At 40.3% G+C, this 21,829-nt stretch overlaps 3 protein-coding genes across 4 annotated transcripts in view; 2 read left to right on the forward strand and 1 right to left on the reverse strand.

Moving 5' to 3' along the window:
- Window positions 1-9,884, reverse strand: part of LOC307188699 (uncharacterized protein) — a 77,133-nt gene extending 67,249 nt beyond the window's left edge. The window contains exon 1 of one of the 2 annotated variants that reach the window (XM_079926178.1): window positions 9,529-9,884. The gene's annotated coding sequence lies outside the window, so the exon portion shown is untranslated. Of the gene's footprint in view, window positions 1-753; window positions 2,712-9,528 lie in introns of those variants that run through there. The other variant, XM_079926179.1, reaches the window with a different exon arrangement.
- On the forward strand, window positions 2,745-3,427 carry LOC307188703 (interferon omega-1-like). Its single transcript, XM_079926185.1, has one exon. The coding sequence runs from the start codon at window positions 2,820-2,822 to the stop codon at window positions 3,405-3,407; it is 588 nt and encodes a 195-aa protein (XP_079782311.1). The 5' UTR covers window positions 2,745-2,819; the 3' UTR covers window positions 3,408-3,427.
- A 9,707-nt stretch (window positions 9,885-19,591) lies between the features above and the next one.
- LOC307188825 (interferon alpha-1-like) lies at window positions 19,592-20,137 on the forward strand (the record flags this gene model as incomplete). Its single annotated transcript, XM_079926485.1, has 1 exon — window positions 19,592-20,137. The coding sequence occupies one exon, from the start codon at window positions 19,592-19,594 to the stop codon at window positions 20,135-20,137; it is 546 nt and encodes a 181-aa protein (XP_079782611.1).
- Window positions 20,138-21,829: the final 1,692 nt, after the last annotated feature.

Below are 21,829 nucleotides of genomic sequence, written 5' to 3' on the forward strand. Positions count from 1 at the left end.
CGGTTGACAGACCACACCCTGTGTAGCCCTCCAAAACAAGCGACAGCAATCCTTTGGCATCTGAAGTGGAATTAAGGGTACTTTGTCATCTCGCTATCTTCCCTCTGATGATTTAGTTGGTTCTTAAATATCATGTTCTTTTCCACCCTTCACTTTCTTTACTGGGCTCTTTCAGACAAATCACAGAAAAGCCCCTCACTAAGGTTTGCCCTTGTATCTATGGTACGTTTGGAATAGTTCATCCGTCCAGATTGATATTTGTCTCCAGCTGTATAAGTGAGTGTGATCGAAATAGGGTTACTGAGAGGACCAAGTTAACAGAACTTAGAAAGTGGCTAGTTCCTTATAAGCAAGCAATAAAATTCGGTTGTTACTTTTTTTTTTCCAACATATTCCCTACATCTCTCAGCAAAGACTCTGTTTCTCCCTTTTTTTTTCTTAATATTTATTTATTTTGGCTGCACCAGGTCTTAGTTGCAACATGCGGGATCTTTTTTGAGGCATGCAGGATCTTTAATTGTGGTATGTGGACTCTTAGTTGTGGCATGCATGTGGGATCTACTTCCCCAATCAGGGATTGAACCCGGGCCCCCTGCATTGGAAGCTCGGAGTCTTACCCACTGGACCATCAGGGAAGTCCCCAGTTGCTACTTTTATATGACGATTACTATCCAGATTAAGATCAGTATCATTTGGCATCATCTAATTCCCTTCCTTTTAATTCTAGTGTTCTCAAAGCACTCTTCGTATTACCTGAATAGATTCATCAACTAGACAGATGCTCAGCAAGGCTGATCTCCACGATCCTGCCACAGAGGGTTAGTGTTCTAGCCATTGGGTTCTGGTTGCCAGTTGCTTGTGAGCTGATCGGTGTGACTTCTTCCCTCTTTCTTCAAAAATAATCACATATCGATTAAATGAAAGAAAAATCAGGTGCCTGGTCTTGCAAAGCTGAAGGCAGTCCGTTAACCCAGGACTCGGTCTTCTTTGAGTTTCTGGCAGAAGCAGCCATTTTCCAGACTTTCTGTTATTCATATTGGCTTTTATCCTGCCCCAACAATGCTGTATTAAATTTTGCTAACTTAGAATATGTCATTGTGTCTGTGGAAAATCACTTCCCTTCTTTCACATTCGTGAATTTCACCTTACATTAGTTTCCTTTTCACCCACAAAATAATTGTGGAATTTTACTTTCTAAGAAAGTAGCAATGAGAAACAAAAAATTTAAAGCATTGAAAATGATAGAGACCGCAGCCCCTCTGCCTTTTTTACTTCCCTGTATTGCTCTTACCTCACCATGAATTAGAACTAACGAGGAGCAGCAAGACAAATTTTGCCCAATAAGTCACTAAGTGAATATAATTTATAAAAAACTTTAAAACTTTAAATGTAGAATCGCACACAAGTAGAGGAAAGAAGGCGATTTCTCTCTGACCTAATCCTGGGCCTCGCTGCCCTGCATTCTCAGAGGGAGACAGAGACAGAGGAAGGGAGAAGCCCACTGGCATCAACTGACTGAATGAACAACTGAACCTCACTGGTTTCTGTGACATAAGCTTTAATGAGAGACAACACCATCGTTGAATTCTCTGCCCCCAGCTCAGAAATTCTGAATGTAACAAGTGTTCACTAGTTTTAGTAAAAGAGTTGAATAATAAAATTTGTATTTGGCAAAATAAAAATTATTTGTTTACTCAGGGTGAAATGATTAGAATTGGATAATTCCTCCACCTCCTTAGAGAAAACACACTTTTGCTCTTAGCATCTGAGGGCTGCTGACACTTCTGATACGGGTCAGGAGAAGAGGAGGTCACCACTGAGGACTAAGGTCCTTCACAAAAACACTCCAGGGGCAAGGGTGAGGGTCCTGGAAGATGAATTATTTTCCCAACAATAAACAAATCCCTCCACAAAAAGGAGATTTTAAAGTCCTCGGGATGTGGTGAGCCTGCCCTCAGGCAGGGAGTCCAGGTTAGGAAGGGGACTCTGTCACTCTAGAGGAGAGGGTGTGACTAGATGTGATCTCTCCCTTGTGACTGAGGTGCTGCTGGGGAAATACAATTTTCTTGGAATTAGGACCTCAACACCCATATTCTCTGAAAAGAACCAGTATTCCCGGTGGGAGTATTGGCCCAGCCTGTGGAGGACTAGGTCTCCAGTAAGAAAATGGTGGAAAGAAAGGGTACTAGTACTAACCTTGTGGTCCCCTGAAGCATAACTACATGGACATGTATGAATGTGAAGGAAGAGAAACATTAAAAAGCTCATTCACTTATAATCATCAGCCTCTGCTATGAAACCCCTCTTTGGCTTCAAAGAGCTTAAATGCCAGAGGTGGTCTAGTAAATCCCTAAAAAAGTACAGAAACCATAGGGCTGAGGAAGCCTGCCTTTCTATATAAAGTAAGGCAGTAAAAATGGAGACTAAGGTCATGGCTAAAAATTTGTTCCTGGAACAGAGAAAAGCAATATTTATGCATGAGAAGGAGAGAGAGAATGTACTTACATACCTGTAGCATTTCTGACTTTAACACAAAGACATTTCTCATTTGATTAATAAATATCCATTTGGATGGGCACATCAGAAGTTATTGGGAAAAGTGCAAAATTAATAGTTTAGATTGATAACATCTTAGACACTGAGAATACATAAATGAAACCCAAAAAAGGAAGTAAAAGTGACAGAAATGTTTAGAAAATGAAAATTACTGTGTTCCCTATTTAATGGCCTTGCTTAGAAAGAATGTCACCAGAGAACCTACCCCCAAGGCTCCCCCAGACGCCTGTCTCAGCCAGGCCAGCAGCAGCCTCATTTGCCCCATGGCCTTCGTGCTCTCTCTACTGACCGCCCTGGTGATGTTCAGCTACGGCCCTGGTGGATCTCTGGGCTGCGACCTGTCTCAGAACCACGTGCGGATTAGCAGGAAGAACTTCATGCTTCTGGGCCAGATGCGGAGAATCTCCCCTCGCTTCTGTCTGAAGGACAGAAAAGACTTCGGTTTCCCCCAGGACATGGTGGATGGCAGCCAGCTCCTGAAGGCCCAGGCCACCTCTGTCCTCCACGAGATGCTCCAGCAGGTCTTCCGCCTCTTCCACACAGAGCGCTCCTCTGCCGCCTGGGACACTTCCCTCCTGGACAAACTCTGCAATGGACTCCATCAGCAGCTGGAGGACCTGGACGCCTGCTTGGTGCAGGCGATGGAAGATGAAGAAACTGCCCTGGGAGTGATGGGCCCTACACTGGCTGTGAAGAGGTACTTCCAGGGAATCCATCTCTACCTGAAAGAGAAGAAATACAGTGACTGTGCCTGGGAAATTGTCAGAGTGGAAATCATGAGATCCTTGTCTTCATCAACCAACTTGCAAGAAAGGATAAGAATTATGGATGGAGACCTGGGGTCACCTTGAAATGTTTCTCATTGGCTAAGATGCCATATCACCCTTGCACATACGTGTTTGGTCATTTCAGAAGGCTCTTATTTCAACTTTAATCACAGAATTTATTGTATTAATTCAGCTGATACTTTGTCAGCAATAATACACAAGTATATGTTAAAATTATTAAGCCCTAAGGGCATCAGTCCTTAAGAGATGACTGCCCTGATGTTATTTATTGTTTACTTACTTATATTTATATATTTATTCTTGTATCTTATTTATATTTTAATGTAAAAGATATTTTTATGTGTACACTGTATTAAAATTTAGAAAATATATTCACCTATTTTACTAAATTTGCATTTTGTTTTATTTTTTTCAATTCTTATGAAAGAAAACATGAGTTTTTTTTTTTATTCTGAAAACCTAAATCCTTATTTTTTCTATATGAATCGATCTCCAAATAGTATTTGTCCATTTTGTCCTTTGAAACAGTCCTACCACTATCAGGAAATGCTTGTCAAAAGGTGGCATTCCATGGAATTGAGGGAAGTCCTGGAAATTATGGAGAATGGTTAGTCCTGATGTCATAGGTGTAACTGATCTATACCACCAGGAAAGAGTGGTCGGTGCAAATACCTGTGGGAAGGAGTCATCTCCACGAGGGAAGTTGGTGACATATGGTGTTGACTGGCCAATCCTGGCACCTTCCTCCCACCTTCTCCTCGGTCCTGCTTTACTGAACCATTCATCCCTTATACATAACTTCAGTCCCTCCAACTCACTGACCAGCCACACAGCTGCTCTGGTTCTGTGCAGGTTTCCAGCTTCAAGGTTTCTGTTAGAGTGAAAGCCACAGGAAGAGAGCACAGTTAAAGGAGAGTTCTAGGATTTTCAAAACGTCTGTGAGAAGGAGCCAGGGTTCATGGCACTGGATCCCAGCTCTTCTATTAATAGCAGTGTGACCTTGACAAATAACACAAACACTAAACTCCCTAGTTTTCTCATCTTTAATATGGGGACAATAGTAATATTTTCTCATAGGATTATTCTCAGGATTCAATGAGTAAATATACACAAGAGGCATAAAAGTGTGTCTGTCAGAAATAATCAGGACTGTTAGAGTCACAGAGTGGCTACTATCGGGGAGGAGAAGGAGAGCTGCTCTGAGGTAGCAACTGGAAGGCAACATAAGAAACATGCTAGGTCCTGGGCAAAATCTATTACTTTTAACTTGGGTGCTAGTTTCACAGTGTATTCAGTGTGTGAAATTTCCTTGTGCTGTATGCTGAAGATACTTGCATTTTCTGTGTATTATACTTCTAAAAGATTTCCTAGGAATTAGTAAACCTTTTTTAAGAAAGAACGATCAGTAGAAGATACTTTGATTTACCTTAAAAGTGAGTAAAATGGAAACAATAGAGATCTCATATCAATGCAGATAGTCACATGCATTTTTCATTAATACTGTTTGTTGCTTTTTTAGTATGAGAAAGATAAAAAATAGCTTCTGAACTGGTTTTGGTTTTTGGTCTTTCAGCAGCAATGCAGAGGCAGGAAGAAAAAAGCAGGAGTTATGAAATGTAAAGTTTTGCTCTCCAATCCTGGGCTCTCCCAGGTTTAATCTTAGTCTCTTTTCCATAAAGTCCCAGGTCCATAATTGCTGGCAATGTCACATCCTAGAGCCGGTCCTTCCCAGGATTTAGTGCTTTCAGAGGAGAGACTTCTACAAGTGTCATGCAGGTGTCTTATACCCAAGTAAGAGTCTTTCTCTGAAGAAGGTGCCATCAGTCAACTATATTGCTCAAAATACATACACATTGCAAATACATACCGCCAATTCTCCACGATAAAATGGCTATGTTGATCCATATTCAAGAGCATATAAGTTTATGTGTGCTCCCACACATTATCCAAAACACAATCTTATCATTCTTTTCAGTTTTTGCCAACCTGATAGGTGACAGATAGCATCTAGTAGCAACCATTAGTTGTCGTTTTCCTAATTGATGGTCGCTGTTATCAGTCACAGTCTAGTCAGAAAAACAGAAAAATTTCCTCCAGCCTTCTAGTCCATCTCTTGCAACTTGTATGGAAGAACTTTAGAAGAAAAAAATCTGCTGGCAAAGGAGAAATGTAGTCAAAAGAACTGGAGCCCCAGCATCACAGAGCAGAGTTGAGAAGGATAGCTGTGGAGCTGAGGCTTTAGCTTCAAGACCAGCACACTAAGATAGGTGACAGTGTCCACTGGAAATTCAAGTTTCCTCCGTGAATTTCCTTTTTTTAAAAAAATTTTTATTCATTTATTTATTTATTTTTGGCTGCGTTGGGTCTCCGTTGCTGCACGTGGGCCTTCTCTAGTTGTGGCGAGCGGGGGCTATTCTTTGTTGGGGTGCGCGGGCTTCTCCTTGCAGTGGCTTCTCTTGTTGCAGAGCATGGGCTCTGGTGTGCGGGCTTCAGTAGTTGTGGCACATGGGCTCGGTAGCGTGGCTCGTGGGCTCTAGAGCGCAGGCTCAGTAGTTGTGGTGCACGGGCTTAGTTGCTCCGTGGCGTGTGGGATCTTCCCGGACCAGGGCTTGAACCCGTGTCCCCTGCACTGGCAGGCGGATTCTTAACCACTGCACCACCAGGGAAGTCCCCATGAGTTTCCTATCCATACACAATGCACCTACTGCTCTTGCATTGACACTTTTTCACCTCTTTAAAGAAATTCATTATTCATTTTTTATACAAACTTTGTGTTATAAAAGTAGAAGACACATAGTCTGTCATGCCCTAAACTGGATCCCAGAAGCCACACTCACATTGTGCTCCTCCCATCTCACTGGCTGCCCATTCTGAGTTTCATTCGTGACACAAACATTGGTGCCTTTCCTGTGTTCTGTGCCCAGAATTCTTTCCAGTTTAAACTCATGAAATAAGTCCTGATCTAATCTAGTTTCAGGGATTGAAAAACAATCGTGATACTCACGTCTTCCAAAGCTAAGTTCTGGAATGACATACCCAACTGCCTATTTGACAGCTGGTATCTAGTAATCATCTCACATTTATGTTATTCAAAATTAACTCTCCTTAAAAAATAAATAAATAAAATAATAACAAGAACCCGTCCTTTCTCATTGTTCTCTAATCAGTTAATGGCAACTCTGTATTTCCAGGTTCTCAGGTTAAAGTACATGACATCATTCTCTGCTCCTCTCTCACAACCAGTCTGAGTGCAATCAAAGTTTTACACCACTGAGGTTTTTCATCCAAGAACTTGGTAAAGCTCTGCATTCTGAACACAAGACTTCTTCAATCTACTGAATTATATTAATAGCTATGCTGTAATCATCCTTGAATTATTAAATTCTACTTATATGATTTATTAATCATTAACATGCCTATTTATTTTACTGATATTTTATTTGTTATGCATCCATAGTTGTTTTTTTAATCTGAATTTCTTTTCTTATTGAACCCATTTAAAATCCTTGAACCAGGAGTTTATTTCTCTTGAAAAAGAAGGTGGATGACTTTTCACTTTATCCCATGATGTGTTAAAAATATTCTAACATATTTATAGGTGTTTTCTGACAAAAATATTTTAACACATTTATTGGTGTTTTCTGACATGCTTGCTATTCTACCAGTTCTTTAAGATACTTCCCTGAAGAATTTGCCTGCTAATTCTAAAAGCTAAAGGCTGAAAGTGACCCTAAGAAAGAGTGGGAAGGCCTTTAATTATTGTGAAAACTCCTCCCTGCACCTTTTCAGGTTATTTATCTCTGTAAATATTACCTTTAAATCCAGCCTACATTCCTCTGTCTCCTTTGCCTATTAAGACACTTACATGCACGTCACTCACATTTTATAAATCAAACATAATAAATCAAATGTCAATATGCAGATATAAGCTAGAAGCTTGATATTTGACTATTTGCAACGTGTCAAAGCATCTCATCTAATCCCAGCACATCATTTATTTACCACCATAGACTGAGGTTTGGCTGAGATTTGAACATGGGGTTACAAACCCTACTGTAATGAGCCAGAGTTAATTAATTAAAATTGACTCCCCAAAATCCTACCATGGTTTCTATGTTTCATATAAGACATTTCAGCTTTTATTACTCTAATAATTTCCTATGCTCCTGTACTTTTCAAGATCAAGGTCTTGCCCTTTACTTTCAACCCCTCTCCCCACCCTTCCCTGTGCACATACTCACCCAAGGCCTTGTAACTGAGAGTCACTTAAATGCTTGTGATTTACTCCCCAGAGTAGAAGCACTTCTACACTTCTTATTCCCACCCAGTATCCTGCACAATGTTAGGGATATTACTGGTCCTCAGGGTTGTTCATAAAAGTGATAAATGTAATAAGCTTAACATAGTTGTGCCAGTAAATCTGTTTGAAAACTATAGTTTTCCTCCATTTTCTCTTGTGGGTTACTCTTGTCTTCTCAGGTGACCAGTAAATTTGTTAGCCAGGCATCTCCTTAGTCTTCCTTCAACTTCCTGCATGATTTAGATCAACTGTTTCCTTTTTCCTATTGTACAGTTTTTCTCAGCTTTAAAATAGGGATAATGAGAATACCATACTCCATTGAACGTACCATCTTATGTTATATGCTCTATTTAATGAGAATACAACTCATAACTGTTATCATAACTGAGTACATTTTATAATCAGAGACATATACACATAGTTATGATAGTTGTTACTGTGACGGGTGTACACAAGGTGTAAAAACCATTATTTCATGCTCACCCAAAAGATGATTATGGCACATTTGTGCCTTGCTCAGCTCATAACCTGGTTATGCAAAAATTCTACCTCTGTGAATTAAAATAGGGTTATCTTTTTTAGCATTGTACAAAGCATACACACAAATTTTTAAATTCTACTCGCAAATGAAATATCCTCATGGCTGTACCAAACACTCGATTAAAAATACCTATGGATCTCTAGTGGGCATCAAAACAAAATGCAGTCAGTGCATTGGCACAGAAGTTATGTATTTAGTAGAAAATGTTATATTAAGTTTAAATCTACACTATGCCGAAATTAAAAGCATCTTGATACAGATTACAAAGTTTTATGTAACGTATCCATATGAGATGACATTCTGAAGAAGTTAATAAAATTCTACAATGAAAAACTGTGACTATAATAAAGCTGAATGTTTAATAGAAGACACTTGCTTAAAACAAATGAGAGGGGACTTCCCTGGTGGTGCAGTGGTTAAGAATCCGCCTGCCAATGCAGGAGACGTGGGTTTGATCTCTGGTCCGGGAAGATCCCACATGCCACGGAACAACTAAGTCCGTGCATGCACCACAACTACTGAAGCCTGTGAGCCCTAGAGCCTGTGTGCCGCAATACTGAGCCCACGCACCACAACTACTGAAGCCTGCTAGATTTAGGGCCCGTGTGTGGCAACTACTGAGCCCGCATGCTGCAATTACTGAAGCCTATGCACCTAGCCGTGCTCTGCCAACAAAAGAAGCCACCACAATGAGAAGCCCGTTCGCTGCAACTAGAGAAAGCCTGTGCACAGCAAGAAGACCCAATGCAGCCAAAAAACAAAAAAGAAACAAACAAAAAAACCCCAAGTAAAACAAATGAGAGGACCAAAAGATTCTGTAACTTTAGATTAATTATTAAAGACAGTTACTGGGTCATAAGAGATTGCCAAATACGGCCTTCTCTCAATTGAAATGAGATAAGCAAAGAAGTAATTCTGAAAATATTACTGATGATTTTGCTTCCATTGAAGCCAGGAACTTATAATAAAGTCTTCTTTTGGCATAAATAAAATATTTAGACAGTGTGAGTTTAATACTTTTAAATTTAAAAATATTTTTTCAACAACATAAACATTGGACGAGAAATTAACCATTTACATTAAAGGTTAATTAATTTCACATTTTCCCTTTCCCACAAGGCTCCTTTAAGTCTCAGCCTTGTCCCCAAGTCTTCCCACTGGAGGGTCCCAATATCTAGTAGCTTCCCTTCCAGAATGTAGATGCGTTTACCCTTTCCCCGATTTCCTTTCTCCCTAGAAAAGTGTGTTAATCTGAACACATACCACGACATGCTCTGATTTCGAGCCGTCAATCCCTGCATAAATGGGCACCGGCGTCAACCGGTCTGGCTAAAAGCTCCTACCAGGAAGGGAAGGATGGACGCAGAGGCAGGTGCAGAAAATGAAGACTGCGAAGCCGCGGCAAAGCTCCCCTCCGCAGTCAGGCCCGAAAAGGAAGTTTCCTCTCTGCTCTCGCGGCCCCACGCGCTCCCTGGGCCCCGGCGGCGCCTTTCCGGGGCCGGGGCTCCTGCAGACGGCGACTCGCCGGTTCTTCCCGCGGGCGCTGCGCCGGAGTTAGCGGAGCTGGATCCGGAAGCGGGTCCCGCTGGGTGGGCGGTGCCCGTCGGTCCTTTGGGGCGAGTTCGGGCGCCCCCTCCCGGCCGCTGCGGCGCAGCGAAGGCAGCTTTGAGGGCTTTGCCTTGCGGAGGACCTGAGCTCCCTTTCGCGGTGGTCCAGGTGAAGCGCTGAATTTCTGGACTCCTAATCTCGCTGCTGATGGCCGTGGGGATGCTCTGCTCCATCCCTCACATTTTACCCGTTAGTATACATCGTCTTATATTCTTCCAATCATTTCCCATATTCATGTAAGTTGGTAGCGTTAAGTATTTGTTGCCTGAATCCACTAGAGCTTTGGTGTTGTCTACAGAGGACTCGTTGAAATGTTTGTAATCCAATCTGGTGCAGGGGTCAAAACTCTCAAGGGTCTTGTCTACATGCAGCTCATAAATTTATGGTGAGAATTAACTGAACAATCTATATGAATCATCCTTGGACAATTAAATATGATTTTTAAAAAAATTTTTATTATAGTTGATTTACAATATAGTGTTAGTTTCAGGTATAGAGCAAAGTGATTCAGTTATACACGTACATATATTCATTCTTTTTCAGATTCTTATATAGGTTATTACAGAATATTGAGTAGAGTTCCCTGTGCTAAATATGATTATTTTAAAATAATTAGAATTATTAATTTTGTTGATCACATTTAAGGCTATCAGAAATAATTACCAGTTGATAATTTCATTTTGTTTATTATGTAAAATAATCAGGACACTTTGTAATTTGGTCAACGCATCTACAAATTTGTAGGTGGACGATAAACTTATGAAAATATAGAGAATTTGTAACAGCGAAGTATGAGACGACAAAGGAATATCAATGTTATGAGAAAAGTATAGGGCTTTCCCGAAGATAAGTTATGGTTCAATACATGCCGTTTGCACAGATGTCTAAGGTGTGGATAGGGAGGTGGAATTTGGAATATGACCTACTAGGTTGTGAAACCTGGACTTACCATTTACTTATTAGATTGTTTTATACACATAAACTCTTAGCAGGTGACTCTTGGAAACGAGAATATTAGAATATTAACAACTCAGTTTCAACTATGTTGGAAAGATTAAGTGAGTCCTCTATAAGGGCTAAGGAATTTGTAGTTGCTGTCATCATCATTTTTGATAAAGACTGAAAGTCTGTAGAATTTGTCTGGCAGGTCCTTGGTAATCATGTTCACAGTAGCATTGTAACATTTAATTAATAATCAGTACAGGTTTTAATGTGCCATTAAAAGTAAGGGCAGCATCAAGGAAGGTGTTCTTTATCCTCAAATAAATGTCAAGATGAAATACATTCTAATGAATCCTTGCCATAAACACAATACCTTCAGATCTTCTTATCACTGCTTTACAGACTGAATGTGTGTGTGTATCCAAAATTCATATACGGAAACCCTACCCCTCAATGTGATGGTATTACGAGATGGGATATTTAGGAGGTTATTAGGAGTAGATGAGGTTATGAGGGTGAACCCTCATGAATGGGATTAATGCCTTCATGAGACTCACAAGACAGTTTGCTTCCTCTCTTTGCTCTCCACCATGTGAGCATACAAAGAGAAGCTGGCAGTATGCAACCTAGAAGAGGGCTCTCACCAGAACTCAACAGTGCTGGCATGCTGATCTCAGACTTCCAGGCGACAGACTTTGACAAATAAAACTCTGCCATTTATAAGCCACCCAGTCTCTGGTACCTTTTTAGAGCAGCCTGAACTAAGATGCACGACATCAGTCATTTAGCTCATATAATACACTAGTTAGATTGTGTCTAAATAGTTCAAGTTCAAATCATACCTGACAGGGAGTATTGATGAGAGAAAGGAAACAGCAAGAAGTAAAATGAGGCTACAAGAAAGAATACGCTTTGTCTGGTTCCTCCCAAGGGATAATCCCAAATAAATATCTAAAATAATTTTTACTGTAATTTATTATTTGAAAAAAGTTTGGATTTTTTTAAAACCATTTAACCAATTGTTCCCTAACCATGGCTTGGTCTTAATATTTGCATCAACCATTCCTTTAATTAGTAACCAGTCAGAAAGGGGGCAGTGAAATTAGCCAATTTGCTTAACTTCAAGTACCAGTGAAAGTCAGTGAACTTCAGTATCTTGAGAATCAAAATATTTTTTCTTTAATTCCTGAGTTTTCCTGTCAACTTGTTAATGAAGAAGAGAACCTACTTGTTTCCAGGTTCTGAATTGTTTTTCTTTTATTTTCTTATTATCTTTGAATATGCCAGGAAAAAGATATTTTAAAAATTTAATCTGCTCAGGGACAAATATTAAGGCAGGAAGTCATTTTGCCTGGTTTCTTAGTAAACCGATATATAATTGAATCCAAAAGTGGATGTGTAATATCTATCAGACAGGGGCTAATAAGGAAAGACAGGATTTACTGGTAAATCCAAATTCATTAAATGTTTAAACATTTTTTGATTTTATACTTTGTAATATACTGGTTTGAAGATCTGTAGTACAATATATTTCTATACAAGTTTAAAATTATTATAAATGTTTAGACATATATAATATTTAATCAATATATGATTGTCATAAGTATCAAACAAAATGTTTCTCTGAGTTTATTAATTCATGGTGTTAATAATAAATCCTAGCTACTAATTATCCAAATGCTCTTATTGACATGACAAGGAAAATTTTGTTTTTCCTGTATCAAACAGCTGTATTTTAAAAAATTATTCAGAAGATAATATTTTTTTAAAAGTGTTCAAATTTATTTAAATATTTCATTAAGCAGATTTTTAACACCATCATGCTTGGCATAGAACTGATTGGCCTGAGAAGAGAGATGGACATTTAGCCTATCTCCATTCCCACTTCCATTCTCACATTTAGACCACATATCACTTCATAAAAGAAAAAAGAAAGTACCTCTTACTCATCCCAAGCCTCACCACGGTTCACTGAACCAGGGTGAAAAACCTCTGTGAGAGCAAACAGAGTGAGAATTCCAGAAGGTTTAGCTTTTGGGAGAGATTCCCTTGATGCAAAGCAGAGAAGGCCTTAGTACAATAAGATGCTTATGCTTTATCAGTTACCTCCTCTCTCTGCTGTATCAACATTTTCCTTTTTACTGTCTAGTTTTGATCAATATTAATATGCTTAATTTTTATCTTCTTCATCCTAAATATGCCCATTTCTTAATAACCACCTGTAGGTTATTATCTTGCTTCTGTCATTCTGTTCACATCCAAACATCTTGAGCATTCTCTGCAATATCCGTCCCTAACTTCACATGCACCTCATTTTTCCAGTTGTTATAATTTGGCTTCAGCCTCCCTGTTCTCCCTGTTCTCCTGCTCAGCCAAGATTTATAATAAGCTACATGTTACTGAGATCAGAGATCGCTGTCAGGCAGCCTCAGCTGACATCTCAGAAGCATTGGACACTTGTTACCACACCCTCCATCTTAAGGTCTGATGCTCATCTGGTCTCCGTGTCACCACCATCCTCTGCTTTTCTGCCCCTCCTCCTCTCCTTCCTTTGTTGACTGCTCCCTCTCATCTTAGGGAATTGGTGTTCCTCAAAATTCCGTGCTAGTCCCACACTTCATCCTCTCTGCACATACACTCTCAACCTCCCAAATAGTTCCAAATGTCCTCTCTATGATTGTGACCTCCATATGCATGTCTTTCCCCAGGGTCACATCTCCAAACACTTGTTCCTCTCCAAGCACTTATATGTACCTGCTACCCTAGAATATTTCCACATAATATGTCCAAAATTGACCATTAGTTAATTACCTGGCTAACTCCTACAGACCCTTGAGATGCCAGATCACCAACTGCTTCCTCTGGAAGCTTTCCTTGACCCATGCAATCCCACATGCTCCCAGTATCCTATTTTCTCCCTGTCACCGTATTAGCATTCCTTTAATTGAATCTCCACTGCTATAACCTGTCATAGTGCCTTATGCGTCTCCTTCACAGCCCTGAAAAGGGTTCCTACCTAATTTCTTACTGTTTAATGCCTGTCTTCTCTGACAGAATGCTCCACTAGGAAAGTAATATCTTTCTTTTATTGGCCAATAGATTCACAAACACAAGAAAATTACTGGGAGCAGAGATACTTCAAAATATTTTCAAAATCAATGAAACGAACAAAACTATTTACATTCCTTTTGGATTTTAAGGCAGATTAAAGGTTTAAGGACACTTCCTATCTCTTTAAGAGTATGAGAAGACCTAACATTTAAAACACACCATTTGTGGTAAAGATGATCTTATTTGCAAAGCAGAAGTAGAGACACAGATGCAGAGAAAATGTATGGATACCAAGGGGGGAGGGGAAGTAGGAGGAATTGGGAGTTGGGATTGACATATATACACTATTGATACTATGTATAAAATAGATAACTAATGAGAACCTACTGTATAGCACAGGGAACTCTACTGGATGCTCTGTGGTAACCTAAAATGGGAAGGAAATCCAAAAAAGAGGGGCTATAAGTATATGTATAGCTGATTCACTTTGCTGTACAGTAGAAACTAACACAACATTGTAAAGCAACCATACTCCAATAAAAATTAATTTTAAAAAATTGAAAAATAAAACACACCATTTAAATACTACTCAGCCACGAAAAACTATGAAATAATGCCATTTGCAGCAACATGGATGGAAGTAGAGATTATCACACTCAATCAAGTAAGTCAGAAAGAGAAAGACAAACACCATAATGGTATCACTTATATGTAGAATCTAAAATATGACACAAATGAACTTATCTACAAAACAGAAACAGACTCAAAGACATAGAGACAGACTTGTGGTTGCCGAGGGGGAGGGTTGGATTGGCAGTTTGGGATTAGTGGATGCAAATATTATATAGAGAATGGATAAACAACAGGTCCTACTGTGTAGCACAGGGAACTACATTCCATATCCTGTGATAAACCATAATGGAAAAGAATAAGTATGTATATATATTTATAACAGAATCAGGTTGCTGTTCAGTAGAAATTAACACAACACTGTAAATCAACTATACTTCAATAAAATAAATTTAAAAGTAAAATAAAATACACCATTTGCACCCAAAAGCAAAGCAGAACAAGACACAAAGGACCACATAATAATATGAAGAATAAATTTTGTAAGTAAAAAAATACCATAGAGAAATAAATTCTAATTATTACAAATAAAAACTCAAAACTATACTTTCCTCTTACTATTGTAAAACAATCTGCTGAGATGACTCAATGCAGTTAACAACTGAAGCAAAGAAAAAGTTCTGAACTCAGTGAATATTGACATGCTTGAGGCTACCTATAAGTAGATAAGATCCCATTGTGGAAGACTGGGTCCAAATCTCCTTTCCCACTCCTGGGTTCTCTCTGAGGTCGAACATACGAGGAAAGCACACACTGACTTTCACAGCTTCCAGTCTGATAGTGTCCCGGTCACAGCAGCTGTGGACTTTCTTTTCAGATCAAGCCTGGTCCTTTGGAAGGAGTACTTCAAAATCTGGCTGGAGTCCTCATTGCCCAACAGAGTCTTTTCCTCTCCATCTCCTGCACCAAACTGGTCTCTAGATCTTCCCAGTGGCGATCAAGCCTAATAGGAATTTCAGCTCTTTGGGCTGAAGAGACTGAAGATCTGCTGGATTATTTCATAAAGAATGAGGCAGCCTGAGCATTTTGGAACCAACTGTCATCCAGCTTGTCCTAAGGGAACCTGAAAACATTCTTGTCCTTCAGGCAGGAAAACAAGGAAGATTCTCCCCCTTAGGTGTAGAACTGTGAAGGTCTCCTGCTTTGGCCGGCCATGGTTTGGGGCTGGTCACAGCTAAGGGTGCAGACAAGGCTGGAGAACATCATCCTGGGTGTCCTCAGTGAGGAGGGTGGCAGGCCCCGGTGAGCCTGGTGATGCAGGTGTCTGGCTGTGGGAGCCTGTATCCAGCTGCTCTGACTACCTGCCTGCAAATGAGATTCTTAAATAGGCCAGGAATGTCATTTCTCTACTTATCCCACTGTTGTTTCCACGTTTTTGCAATTTGTCTTCCATTTATGGGCAACATAAAATGTCGCAACTTCAATTCCTTTATTACACTGGAAATTACACTCCTGGAACATGAAAGAGTATCAATCCAATGGATGTATTCATCTAAATGAGACCCAAGGTTGTAATAAAAACCTGAGTCTCAATCTATCTCTTTTTGAATTCTAATAAGAGTACTTAGAGATTTGATATTTTACTCTATTTTCACGCTTTGTAATGCACCAAAATACAACTAGCCTCACCTCTCTCCATTTCTCCTTTAAGGGGTTAAGACATTAGATTTGAATTCCTCTACATGACTTTACAGGAGTCATAGCTCATGTTTTCAGACATAGTCTACGGATAAGAGTGGCATAAAGGTTAACACCAAGGGCTAATTCATACCATTCTCTTCCTTCTGTCACCAAAAGTGTACTCACTGCATATATGTGTAACAATGTGCTTGGCAATGTGGATTGTTAGGAAAGTAAGGCAGGGATGGTGACTGCCCTCCAGGGAGCAGGGAGGACAGACACTAGAGGCAGGATTAGGATGAGGGAAGCACCACGTGCTCAGTGCAGCTGAGGGCCAGTGCTCAGAGCTGATGAAGAGGAGGGCCTGGGAGCAGCAGAAGGCTCCACTCTGACAAAAATCTGGGGCTCCTCAATTTAAATGACATCAGATTTTGATTTCCTCTTCTAAAAAACTGAGACAACTCAAGTAGTTGTCACACAGGCAAATGTAAAGATTAAATGAAGTTTGCAAATTATAGTCTGAGAATCTGAATTTAGTGAACATAGCTGCCTTTAGCATTAATGTGACATATAGTAACTTGTAGAGTTCATGATCAGCCCCGCCAAGAGAGGCTTTGACTGCCGCTCCCTTAACAGTGTCAGGGGTCTGCGTGTTGAGGCCCCAAATGCAAACTCTAGGAGAGGGGTTGCCTGCAGGACTGTGAAGGAGCAAAGCCCAAGTTTCCAGGCCTAGAGCAGTGTCTGGTACATTAAGGAGAGAAATCCTACAGCACTTGAAACATTTGCAGAGAACCAGCATCGAGGAAAAATGGCTGCTCTGTATAAATGTATAGTATAAATGAGATAAACGGTCCCTTCCCTCATCCTCAGTTAGTCTCAGACCACCTCTGGTGATATTATTTTAAGACAAAGATGTTTTTAAAAGCTATAGAGGGACGTCCCGGGTGGCGCAGTGGTTAAGAAACCACCTGCCGACTCAGGGGACACGGGTTCAATCCCTGTCCGGAAAGATCCCATATGCTGTGGAGCAACTAAGCCCACGTGCCACAACTACTGAGCCCGCGCGCCTGGAGCCCGTGCTCCGCAACAAGAGAGGCCACCGCAATGAGAAGCCTGTGCACCGCAAGGAAGAGTAACCCCTGCTCGCCGCAACTAGAGAAAGCCCGCACACAGCAGTGAAGACCCAACGCAGCCAAAAATAAATAAATAAATAAATAAACGAAATAAAAAAATAAAAGTTATAGAGACCAGGATATAGGTTATAAAATGTAGATGGGGCAGAGGGTGATGAAAAATGGGACATTCCTATATTTTTAGCTATGGAAGGTCACAACGTTACTTCGAAAGCTATTTCCTGGCTATGTGGGTAAAGAAAGCGAGGGCTTCCCTCAAGCATGGAATGTAAGAAGGCACCAAATCTAAGTGATCAAGATAAATCATATTTTAAGGCAATATATAAAAATGGAAATTCCACAACATACATGCTGAAGAAAATAGCAAAATTTTAAATAAAGACAGAAATGACCCTGCATTTGGATGACGCTGACAGTCTTACAGAGGAAGGCTTCACGTTGCCAGTGAAATTTGGGCAATTTCTGTTCAGTCTCTAAAATTCTTACCAAAGAAAATGAGAAGCTCAGACCTGGTCAATGTCCTCAACTGCTTGAACAGGACACTAACTCTTCTTTCTACACTACAGTCGAGCTGGGGTCCTGAGAAAGGTGTTTCAGAAACTCGAGTTAAATAAAAATTATTTAAGACTGTCACAGAGTCACAAGAAATTGTCAAACACTGCAGTTCTCTCAAACAGGTAAAGAAGTAGTCTTGAAAATATTAATGAGTTTGCTTCCATTAAAGCTAGGAAAGTAAAATTATATTAAATTCTTGTTTTACTATGAAGAAACTATAGTTTAAACAGTTTAATAAAATGCTGTGTTTTAACAACCATATATTTTAATACCCTACCTTCAATATTTAAAATATTCTCAGAAAATATATTAAAATGTAAAAAATTCTAAAATATTTAATTTAAATAAAACAATATAAATTTAATTTAAAAATATTAAAAAATACTGTGAGTTTTAAAATATTCCCACTTTTCAGTTATTCAGTACTTCCTCCCCCACTTTAACGCTGTATCCTTGAAAGACACCATGAAGTCCCAGAGCATCTACAGGCGCGCTCAGCTCCCGCGTCCTCAGCCCCGGTGGTGGCCGCGCTCCGACTCACCCCCAAGGCGTCCCCGACACTGTCCTGTCGTCCCATCGCCGCCGCGTTCCCCTCTCTCTGAGCCTTCGCAGCACAGCGCCAGAAACGAGCCCGAATCTGTAAAATCGGCCCCAACTCGCTTCCCAGCTTCAAACCCCTCAGAAAACGGCTTCTTTCCCAAAAATGGCCTCGCTCAAGTTTCTGTGCCAAAATAAAGCACAAAACTCAGGGGAAGCCCAGAAAATGCAAGGTTCCGGGCTTGCTACCAGACAAAAATATCGCTGGAGAGGCCGCATTAAGGTTCCCTCTGCAGCACTCAGCACCGTGAAAATGAAGGGGGTTTTTCGCACTACTATATCAGTATAAAATTGCTCCGTGAGAACCCGACCCACTCCCTCTCGTGCTGCCCAAACCGCGGAACCTGCAACTCTCCGACGTGGGCGTTTCCCTAACACATCCGATCAAAAGACATCCTGTGCCCTCTTGCGACCGCGTAGAGAAGCGTGCTGTTCCCGGTTCCAGGGAAGGTTCTATGATATTTTGTTGTTTAATTCTACTAAAGTTGTTCAACACATCCATAATTATGGCAAGTGATAAACAAAAAAAAATGTTGATAATATCTGATGAATATCTAGCAGCCAGTGAAATTAAAAATTATTTTCTGATATGAAGCAAAATTTAAATTACCGAAAAATGAATATTAAGAAAATAATTTAAGATTTTCAATGATTTTGAGCAATTTTAAATTATTTTTAAGTATATCTATACTTTGGTATTATTATAAAGTATTTATATAAAACTTATATGGATATGTAATTTGATATATTACTATTTATATAAGTAAATATCCTACCTCAAAAATCATTCTGCAAACTTAGTCATAAGTTATAACAAAATTCAATAGCTTTTCCACTTAATTTATAGCTTTCAATTTTATGTCATTCTTAACCCTGCATAGAATACAAACAGTAAGCTTTGCACTTTCTCTGTCTACATATAAAGTAAATATACCCATGAAGTACAAAACTAGACACACAGTATATCTGTGTTATCAAAATTTCATGCTGGGGGCAATTAGGAAAAAACCTATCTAAAAAGGATCTGTGGGCAGGAGAAGAGGCAATAATGGGGAAAAAAAAGGTTGAGAAATGTTGTCCTAACCCATCTGGAGAGTGCAAACTGAAAAGCAAAAACAGAAGTAGAAAGTTAGAGGGAACATTCAGAAAATGGAAACCAATTCGCTCCCATTTAAGACCCAGGCCTGAAGGAAGGTCTTCAGAGAACCTAGAGAGCAGGGTTCACAGAGTCCCCACCTCAGCCAGGCCGGCAGCATCTGCAGGGTCCCCGATGGCCCCAACTTTGTCCTTACTCCTGCCCCTGGTGCTGCTCAGCTGCAACTCCAACTGCTCTCTGGGCTGCGACCTGCCTCAGACCCACAGCCTGGCTAACACGAGGGCCCTGATGCTCCTGCGACAGATGAGGAGAATCTCCCCCTTCTCCTGCCTGAAGGACAGAAATGACTTTGGATTCCCCCAGGAGGCGTTTGGAGGCAACCAGTTCCAGAAGGCTCAAGCCATCGCTGTCGTCCATGAGATGATCCAGCAGACCTTCCAGCTCTTCAGCACAGAGGGCTCGGCTGCCGCTTGGGATGAGACCCTCCTGGACAAGTTCTGCACTGCACTTTATCAGCAGCTCACTGACCTGCAAGCCTGTCTGATGCAGGAGGCGGGGCTGGAAGGGACTCCCCTGCTCAAGGAGGACTCCATCCTGGCTGTGAGGAAATACTTCCACAGAATCACTGTCTATCTGCAAGAGAAGAAGTACAGCCCTTGTGCCTGGGAGATTGTCAGAGCAGAAGTCATGAGATCCTTCTCTTCATCAAGGAACTTGTAAGAAAGACTCAGGAGGAAGGAATGACACACACCTCGTTCAACCTGAGAAATGATTCTCACTAACGAGACCACACTTCCACCTGTGCTGCCATGTCAAAGACTCTCATTTCTGCTCTCATCATGCCCTGAATTGAGTTAATTTGTCCAGTGTTTTCAGGAATATTAAGCAACATGATGTTCTACTCTACAGGCACTCATCCCTCATAGATGCCCATGCTGATTTATCTACTTACTTATCTACTTAAATATTTATTTATCTATTTTAATATTTATTTCACTATTTATAAAGATTTAAATTATTTTTATTTACATAATATTATGTGCATGTATACAATGTGGTTAAGAGAAAAAATATATACTTTGTATTAACTCAGTTTAGGAGTTTTCTTTCTTCATTAAATTCTTACTAGAGAAAACTTCCTGTTTTGTTTTTTTTCTTTAAAAAAGAAACACCAAGGGGCTTCCCTGGTGGCGCAGTGGTTGAGAGTCCGCCTGCAGATGCAGGGGACACAGGTTCGTGCCCCGGTCTGGGAAGATCCCACATGCTACGGAGCGGCTGGGCCCGTGAGCCATGGCCGCTGAGCCTGCGCGTCCGGAGCCTGTGCTCCGCAATGGGAGAGGCCAAAACAGTGAGAGGCCCGCGTACCACTACAAAAAAAAAAAAAAAGAAAGAAACACCAAGCCTGAATGTGCAACCTGATGAAAGAATGTATGTTACAATTCCTTGACCCATCATTACGATTTTCACGTAAGAAATAAAAATAGACTGCTTCTAGCCAGGTCGTGTGTTGCCCTCAGGACCTAGAGGTGAACATAACTAATCCAATTCTGCTTTGGGTAACTTTGATTTTTTTTTTAAAGGAAAGTAACCTAAAAACAATAATCAGTTAATACAGGGACTTCCTTGGTGGTGCAGTGTTTAAGACTCTGCTCTCCCAATACAGGGGGCCCGGATTCCATCCCTGGTCAGGGAACTAGATCCTGCATGCCACAAGTAAGAGCCCACATGCCGCAAACAACTAAAAGATCCTGAATGCTGCAACCAAAGATCCCGAATGTCGCGATGAAGATCCTGCACGCAGCAATGAAGATCCCGTGTACCACAACTAACACCTGGCACAGCCAAATAAATAAATAAATAAATTTTAAAAATCTGTTAACTCACAATTAAATTTAATTATTTTTAAAATAGTACTAATTTGTAGTAGAAATTAATATCGGTTAAATTTAGTGCTACAGTGAGAAGGTGGGAAAATGGAATTCCCCCAGCAGAAGGTGGATCATGTCATGCGAGGATATAGAAATTAAAGCAGTAGATATTACCTATAGTTAACTAGTAGATATTTCAGTGCAAATGTCCATTGGATACTGGAGATGGCAATTTATAAGCAATTCCATGAAGTGTAAAGCATGGAACAGAAGAAGTGATCAAACAGGAGGAGAGTATCACATGAGAAAAGGACTGAAAATTGAATCCTATGACCTTAACGTTAAAAGTGAGGGAACGCTACAAAGGAAAGCAAGGGGAATGGCCATATGTTAACAGGACAAGAGAGAAAAGTGAGAACACCATGTCTGAAAGACTGGAACTGCTTAGAAGATTCAATGCATTCGTGAAAACGTAGATGGAAAGTTCTCCTACATTGGGAAAGAGATGGCATTGGCCACTTAGTGACAGCTTGTTTGGTAGAAT

This window comes from Stenella coeruleoalba (assembly GCF_951394435.1).
Source record: "Stenella coeruleoalba genome assembly, chromosome: 7".
NCBI classification, from domain to species: domain Eukaryota; kingdom Metazoa; phylum Chordata; class Mammalia; order Artiodactyla; family Delphinidae; genus Stenella; species Stenella coeruleoalba.